Source organism: Conger conger, chromosome 18 (genome assembly GCF_963514075.1).
Source record: "Conger conger chromosome 18, fConCon1.1, whole genome shotgun sequence".
NCBI lineage: Eukaryota > Metazoa > Chordata > Actinopteri > Anguilliformes > Congridae > Conger > Conger conger.
Genome location: NC_083777.1, coordinates 30,978,157 through 30,987,068, shown reverse-complemented (window position 1 = coordinate 30,987,068; position 8,912 = coordinate 30,978,157). Strand labels below are relative to the sequence as shown.

At 49.8% G+C, this 8,912-nt stretch overlaps 1 protein-coding gene across 1 annotated transcript in view; it reads left to right on the top strand.

Moving 5' to 3' along the window:
- spef1 (sperm flagellar 1) overlaps window positions 1–5,133 on the top strand; it is a 10,049-nt gene extending 4,916 nt beyond the window's left edge. The window contains exons 5-7 of the mRNA XM_061228922.1: window positions 2,917–2,995; window positions 3,443–3,545; window positions 5,020–5,133. Of these exons, the coding sequence (XP_061084906.1) occupies window positions 2,917–2,995; window positions 3,443–3,545; window positions 5,020–5,133 (296 nt within the window). The remainder of the gene's footprint in view (window positions 1–2,916; window positions 2,996–3,442; window positions 3,546–5,019) is intronic.
- The last annotated feature ends 3,779 nt before the right edge of the window (window positions 5,134–8,912 follow it).

Sequence of the window (8,912 nt, the reverse complement as noted above, 5' to 3'; positions counted from 1 at the left end):
ATAAATCATAAACAGCTGAGGGCTGTCACACTCATTCCCACAAAACACAGGAAACAGATGATATCTGCACATGACACACACCCGCACACACAGACCACACACCCGCATGCACACACCACACATACACCACACACACACACCCGCATGCACACACCACACACCCGCACGCACACACCATACATACACCACACACACCCACTTGCACATACCACACACACACAAACACATACATACACCCACACACCACACACATACACCACACATACACACACACAACCACACCCTCTCACACACCACACATGCGCGCACACACACCATACACGCACCCACACGCACACACCACACACTCCCGCATGCACCCACCACACATACCACACACACACGCACACACACTCACACGTGCACACACACACACTCAAACACACAAGGCATGAGAGAACAGAGGGGCACAGACAATGGGAGAGGAGAGGAAAGGAGAGAGGGATGCAGGAGGGAGGGGAAGGGAGGGTAGATTTTATAGCTTCTGCTCTGCGCTGAGCCTGGCTGACTCGGCCTTCCCCGGAATGTCCCCTCCCTTCTCCAGAGAAGCGTTGAGTCAGCGTGCAAACCTCAAACCCCAGCTGCCCCAGTGAGCCGGTTCCGGGGGGGAGGTTAGGGCCGGGGGGGGGGGGGCGGAGGGGCATTCTGTGACTCGCTCTCCAACGTGCCTTTTGGGTCGAGCACCAAGGTGAGGTCACTCCAGACGTGCGTCCGAGAGGGCAAACTTAAGGCGAATGTTGGCCAACATATTCAAAACTCCGCTGGGCCCACCTGGACCCGTGGGGCCCTGCTCTCGGCCTCTCCGTTTGCTCTCCCTGGACTCCTCCTCAGACCCTGCACTCCAGGTGCTTCTGCCCCCCGACCGCAGGAGAGAAACACACAACCACAGAGCTCAGCAGCGTTGGAGCGTCGCGATCTGTGGCGATCTGACCTTCGCCTGCGAGAGTAAATCGCCACACCAGAACTCTGTGACCTCATTTCCTGCCAACTGGCGTGCACTACCAGATCTGGGGCTCATTCCAGTCGCTTGATTTTCACCTTTTTCTTTTTTCCCTTTCCCTTGCTCTGCACCCAGAAATCGATCAAGCTCTGCCATCCTAAAGGACATTCCAACCCGTTCCTTCCAGGAGCTAGAAGTAGAAGAACTTCCAAAAGTATTTTTCCGGAAAGCATGACATATAAACGATCAACCTGTGGGTCCACCTCTCCCCATCTGCTACGCATCTGTAACTGACGTGGCTTCAAACTGACGTTTGAAGGAGCAAGGATATTCCATTTGCCTAATTCACGTTTTCCCACAACTTCCCCATCTCCCGGTGGGTGGAGCTAGGAGCAGGAAAAGTAGGGAGCAGTAGCCTGTAGCGTAGTGGTTAAGGTAAATGACGGTGGTTCTAATCCCGGGGTAGCCACAATAAGATCCGCACAGCCGTTGGGCCCTTAACCCTGCATTGCTCCAGGGGAGGATTGTCTCCTGCTTAGTCTAATCAACTGTACGTCGCTCTGGATAAGAGCGTCTGCCAAATGGCAATAATGTAATGTAACGTAATGAAAAGGAGCAAGGGAAGGAAGAAGGAGGTGAATTGGTAGGAACCCTGTGGCCACTAAGACTCTTTAAAAGAGTAGCGATTAGCCACAGAGCTACGCTGCGTCAAACCCACTCTTCCCCTGCTCTTTAATGGCATGCGCTAACGTCTTTTTCCTCATGACATCACTCTGGGAAACAGGCGCTCGCTGAGGCTAATTGCCCCGGTCTGCCGGGGTTAAGCTGTTCCCACGGGTCGGTAAGAGGCTAAGTGTCGGGAGATGGGCTTCTGAGACCAGACAAGACAGATTACAGGTTCAGATGCTTTTTGGCAGAAAGTAAATGCCATTTATAAACATTTATGGATAACCACAGATTCTACAGATTCTACATTCTGGGTTTCCTAGACATGAATAACCCATTCCTCGACTAAGAGAAAAGATCTCCCCGGAAAACAATTCTTCAGTCTAAGACTAGCATTAATCCATGTCTGGAAAACCAGACGTGAATGTTCGGAATATCTGAAGTTTCCTTGCTGTTGAGGCCAAAACATTCCAGCTCCTGCATTCTACTGCGTCTTCTGAAAATTAAATGGTCTGTATGGTCATGCGTTTACTGGTGATTTCTCACGCATTTTCATGTGTCCAGCTCCATTGCGTGTAGGCCAGCATGATCGCGTTACAGCAGTTGGACCGTCTCACCAGAACAGGGTGCCTGCACGCTTATCACGGGATGTGACTGTCAGTAGAAAGTTGGTGACAGGAGGATGGCGACTGGAGCATTTGCCAGAAATGAGTCTTTACTTCCTCCAGGTGCAACTCGTGAAATGAAAAGATTCAGTTTTAAACCAGCTTAAGGAACATAGCCAATGGATGTCCTGTAATTATGCAGGGGATAAGCAAAACTCCTATCCTGGAGGGCCGCATTATTCTCCATGTTGTTACTGCCTTTCAGTCTGCGGCCAATCCAGACCTCGGACACAATGTGTGAAGACTCTTTAGCCAATCACGTGAGCCTGTAGCCTAGTGGCAAAGGTAAATGACTGGGATCCGCAAGGTTGGTGGTTCTAATCCTGGTGTAGCCACAATAAGATCCGCACAGCCGTTGGGCCCTTGAGCAAGGCCTTTAACCCCACATTGCTCCAGGGGGACTGTCTCCTGCTTAGTCTAATCAACTGTAAGTCGCTTTGGATAAAAAAGCTAAATAACATGTCATGTAACGTGACTTAAATGAAATGCTCCCAATGTGGGAATGCACCAAAAACCAACAGAAATAGAATCCCCCTCCAGAACTGGAGTTTAAGATCCCCGGTGTAAAGGATCTGTAGTCTTACCGTGCCGCCATTTTGTGTGCAGACCACCACCGTGTCCCAGCAGCCCCTCCTCACGTGAAGCCAGGCGCAGCGACGAGGAAAGAGGACGTCCAGAAAAGCAGGTAACGTGCCGCACGCTGCCGCCCAGACAGAGCTCAGGTACCCTGCCTTCCCCTGCCTTAGTTACACAGAGAAGCCGTAACTAAGCCCGGCCGACGGACAGAATGGTGGCTTCCAAACCGCATACTTGGCATATACTCAGAAAATCAGCCTGAAGTGGGATGCTAGTTTGCGATTTTGAACGCAGCCAATGGTTTTGCAGCTCTGCATTTAAAGGGGAGCTCCTATAGGGTTTTTGTTTTAGCCCAATTCCACAGCATAATTCAAATGAACTCATCATGGTCTTCAGTCATGACCCTGATAAACAGAGCCAGGTGTGTTAGTGCTGGACTACAGCAGGGATCATCTAAAAAGTTATTCTCTCCAGAAGCTGTAAAACCCCAGTGGTTGGTAAGCTGGCGGGCCGGTGTCTCCCCTGCTGAGTGTGCCTGTTTTCCCCACATCCCCAGGGCCCAACCCACCACCGTGATCCCCTCAAACATGGACCCCACCTTCCGCCTGCTGCTGGAGGAGAAGGAGCAGGCTGTGCTAGCCCTGAAGGAGACCGTGGAGGTGAGGGCAGAGAGGAGCGGTGTTAGCGGTTAGCGCTGCAGGAGACCGTGCAGGAGACAGGAGCGGTGTTAGCGGTTAGCGCTGCAGGAGACCGTGCAGGAGAGAGGAGCAGTGTTAGTGGTTAGTGCTGTATGAGACCGTGCAGGAGAGAGGAGCGGTGCTAGCGGTTAGCGCTGCAGGAGACCGTGCAGGAGAGAGGAGCAGTGTTAGTGGTTAGTGCTGTATGAGACCGTGCAGGAGAGAGGAGCGGTGCTAGCGGTTAGCGCTGCAGGAGACCGTGCAGGAGAGAGGAGCGGTGTTAGCGGTTAGCGCTGTAGGAGACCGTGCAGGAGAGAGGAGCAGTGTTAGCGGTTAGCGCTGCAGGAGACCGTGCAGGAGAGAGGAGCGGTGTTAGCGGTTAGCGCTGTAGGAGACCGTGGAGGTGAGGGCAGAGAGGAGCAGTGCTAGCGGTTAGCGCTGCAGGAGACCATGCAGGAGAGAGGAGCGGTGTTAGCGGTTAGCGCTGTAGCACTGTAGGAGACACATTGGGGGGATTGGCCCCTGCTTCCATCAGGGGCCTGGGGAACCTTGAATACATTAAGTCATTTGTTTTCTCTTCGAATACTTCATTATCTACCAGCTGGTTAGTTCTAGTGGACACTTCTCACTTTCTCCAATCACGAGCCTGTTCATTTATCTCAGTCTTTCATTTGATCAGTTAATTCCTTTTTACCTCTTATTATTTAATTGTTTGCTTAATCGGAACATGCATTGCGATTTCTGCACATAAATGTGTGACTCCTGAAAAGAGTGATGAATAAGATTTCTGCAGTTGTGATCAGAACCAAAACCAGCCTACTAGAACCACAGAACCACAATTTTATCTAATTATAATCTAGCCTTTCTTAGGAAGCAGATTTCTTCAGAAGGTGACGGTTTTGGATGTAGGAGTGACACGGGGGAAGTGGGCACTTCCTCTTATGGCATCTGCACAGGAAGCGTGTGTTCGGCTGGGGTGTATCGTGCCAGACGTTCCTGGTGTTTGTCTCTAAAAGTTTAGTTTGGCCGGAAAAGACGGGATCTGTCAGCACTGGACGGTGAGTCAGCGCAGCTGAGGCAGATTTCAGCTTCCCATTAGCAGAGTGGTGATCGCAGATGCACTGTCCCGTCTGGAGGGCAGTTAAATCACATCTGCACTGCTGCGCCCTGGGATAGTGTACAGCTGACTGCGCTGAGAAACAGTGCAAGCTATACTCCCTGAAGGTCAAAAAACCATGATACACAGTGTTTTTAAATAAACCTTTTTCCAAAACGGTATTTGAATTCTGTATAGAAAGTAGAGCGTGCAGTGTTTCAGTGTGTTCCATGTATGTGCAGGTCTTCAGACTGTACTGATGACCCCCCCCCCCCCCCTTAGGGGCGCTGTGTGGCTCATGGTGCCTTCATGTGTAGGAGCACAGTGTTGATCAGTCCCTGAACAGCGCTCTGCTTGCAGATCCTGCAGATCAAAGTGAGCAGGCTGGAGCACCTGGTGCAGCTGAAGGACCTGCGCATCGAGGACCTGACCCGGCACGTGGAACGCCACAGGACCCGGGCCAACATGCCGTGATACTGGGCGCTAGGCTACCACCCAGCTGTGTGAGGATGCTGGGCGCTAGGCTACCACCCAGCTGTGTGAGGATGCTGGGCGCTAGGCTACCATCCAGCTGTGTGAGGATGCTGGGCGCTAGGCTACCATCCAGCTGTGTGAGGATGCTGGGTGCTAGGCTACCATCCAGCTGTGTGAGGATGCTGGGCGCTAGGCTACCACCCAGCTGTGTGAGGATGCTGGGCGCTAGGCTACCACCCAGCTGTGTGAGGATGCTGGGCGCTAGGCTACCATCCAGCTGTGTGAGGATACTGGGTGCTAGGTTACCATCCAACTGCTGGTGGATGCTGGTTGCTAGGTTACCATCCAGTCGTGGGTGATGCTGGGTGCTAGGGTACCATCCAGCTGTGTGAGGATGCTGGGCGCTAGGCTACCATCCAGCTGCTGGTGGATGCTGGTTGCTAGGTTTCCATCCAGCCGTGGGTGATGCTGGGTGCTAGGTTACTATTCTCTGTCACTGTGTCTGTAAGTGTGTCTGTGTGAGTTAACCACTTTATAGCTTTGTCTCCTATTTTTCTACAAATTAGTATTTTATTTTTATTTTTGTGCAAACGTGACATACAAGGAAACTGTTACTACCCAAGCGCACTTAAAAGAAGGTCAATCATGACACCTTTCCCAGTTAACGGAGAACTATAATGGTTTTAGGGTTTGCATTTCCAAATGTATTAGTATATTGTAATAATATAGTAATATATTAGTGTGATCAATTTTCTTATATTTTCTATCAAGGCCAATGTAGTTAATTACTGAACTAATTATGAATGTGTTCATATTTAACACAGAAATGCCAAAGTGTCTGAGCAACTCTTCTTACATGCATCATGAGTCTCTGGCACTGTCACGTTAGAGGCGTTTTGTTGACGAGTCGTTTTAGCAGCTGAGTAAATCTCGCTCAGTCCCATATGGCACATTTGTGTGAGACTTGAATTTCAAATCTTCAGTTTGGTGAAAAATACCACATTAATAATATTTTGCCAAACCTGACTGCTGCAGCTGCTGCTGCAAAAAATAAATTCTGCTGTTCCTGGACGTGGTGCGTCTCTAACTTACGTACTCATGTGATCATCATGAACTGAATACAGCCACATGCTGGGGTGTACTTCTGGGATGTTTTTCTTTTTATTTATTCCAGTCATTTCAATATTTTGTTAAAACCCATGATAGTTTCCTTTATGCGTTCACCAAATCCAAGGGTCAAGTGATTAAGACTCTAAAGCTTATCCACATCTGAGACAATTGCATTTCTTTTCATAAAAGCTTTTTATTCAGTTTGTGTTTTATGGTTCCGTAAAGCGTGGTCTTGAGTGAGACTGAAGAGGACATGATTACATACACTGTGTTATTATGGATGGTGTGTACAGCGCTTTGATTACATACACTGTGTTATGATGTATTGTGTGCACAGCGCTTGTACAAACAAGTCCTTCTGACGATGAGTCTTATGTGCCTCTGTCTTCAGTCATAAATAAAAATGTAATAATAGTGGTGGAAATACTGACAAATATATGGGGCAAGAAGCATTACTGAAGCGTGAGTGTGTGTGCATGTGTGTGTGTGTGTGTGTGTGTGTGTGTGTAGTAAGACTATGAAAAATAACTTTCTTATGATTACACCTTACTTTGCTTAAGATTACATCTCCTTATCGTACCTTGAGCCACGTAGTGCCACTTGAATGTCTTAGGCAGATAAGACCCCTGTAGGAGGGAGGCTGTTTGCGACAGATCGGAATGCAGGCTGTGGCTCCCTGGTTCAGACATGCCCTTCAGCCTTCGCTCTCTGGAGCGGAACGCGAGGCGTGGCACAGAGCATGGCACAGACTTCATATCGGAGGCACTCCAGCTATTTCCAGTCCCTGCAGGTCCGGATGTGTCCGTGTCGTCGGTCGGAGCTCAACCGGTTCCAGATGCCCACACAAACCTGAGATGGGCTGTACTGGGTCGAGTCCTCCGACCTTTGACCTGTCGGGGGACCACTGACGACAGTCCTGCTCCTGGTCCTGTTTGGGTTCCGGCTCCTGAAAATATGAATTTGGTAGTCTCCTCCCGCCCCCTGGCCTTCTTGTGGGAGAGGAGCCGTGGTCAAACCAAGTGCCCAAAACCAGGCTTCCTTTTTGAAGCTCACTTCCTGGTCATGCTGAGAGAAGTTGCTCACTAGTACCACGGTGGTTGGCTCCAGTATAGGTGTTTCAGTCACCCTGTTTGTAGTAACAATACGGCAAAAAATGAAAATACAAAAACGACATAAAAAAAACAAAAACAATTCCCCACAAGAAAATGTATGCACAATAGGCATTTTGTTCTTGTGTTATTTGACTAGTCGCTGTGTTTTATTAACTTAATGGACAACCAGGATTCAGTGGACAAATAGTTTCATGTACCGTCCAGTTACACGACCACGCCTGAGAGAGACTTTTCACCTTTTCCAAAATGGCCGTGCCCCACCGGGGGAGGCAGCCTGCATCCTCCTGATTACAGAACCAGTGAGCCCTGGGAACAGGTCAAGCCCTGGGCTCACATCCGCCAGTGTCAGGGAAGACGTCACCTTCAACCCACAAGTCACTGGGCACAAAGCTTTAAGATACAGTTAGCATTTTTACATCCACAACACCGTTACTGCCAATTCGGTCACAACGTGCACGGGAAAATGTTAAGTCAACCGTTACAGAAAACACAAGTTCATTCGCGACCACTGAATATTTGTGTGGCCTTAGCATCGATTTGTTACAGATGTGGTCAGTGTGTGTGGAACTTTTTTTATTTTTTGTTGAGTCAAAAGATAATGCTAATCATTAATTTGATATCATAATGGGAACCACTGTGCTTAAAACATTAAAGGGAGGCATTGCGACATTTCATTTTTAAGCCTATGTATCGATTCTAACCGTTTTGTTGCTTTATATTGTGTTTATCGTCGTCATTTTTTTTAAATGTAATGCTCTGCTTTTATTGTGTTAAGCCCCGGACACACCAGACCGACGGTCGGCCGTCGGACGTCGGTGGCGCCCTGTCGGCCGAGTCTTTCCGGTGTGTCCCGCACGCCGACGGAGTTTTGGAGGGCTCCGACGCCGACCGTCGGTTTGATGTGTCCGGGGCTTTAAGCAGGGGTGTCCAAGCATGTGCCAGGGAGGGCCAAGAACAAGATTAACCAATTAACACTCCTTCAACCAGAGAGGGGTGATCTAATTAGTGAATTAGTGAAATCAGCAGGTGTGGTGATTGGTTGCCATGAAAACCCGCGTACTCTCGGCCCTCCGTGGCACATGATTGGACGCCCCAAAAGCGTAAAGCGCTCGTTTTAAGACGCAGCGCGTGCGTAACGTCTCCAGTCACTAAGAGGACAATCCGTTTTTTTGTGCGAATGTTTATCGTCAGCGGCCTGGTTTTGAACTTTTCCCCACGGTGAATTGTCCTCTGTTCCGAAGGCACTGGAGGTGCATGTTTCTCGCGTTACCTGTCCTGTGTTAAAACCACAAACCGAACAGAGGGATGGCTGTTTTCAGTCCCGGTCCGGCGACGTACAGCTGCCTCCGCTGCCAAGTTAGCCCCGGTCCCGCTGACAGGCCGCGCTGACTCACGGGAGAGCGGAGATCTCAGGAATGTGGAGACTGAACGGGATTGGCCTTCTGAGTGGCTCCACGGGGTGAGTAACCCTGATTCACGGTCATTAGCGAGATTAAAAACTGCAGGTTCCGCGGCCGTTTTGAGCTGGGTCCGGGCGAGAAAACAGCGGGGAGTTTT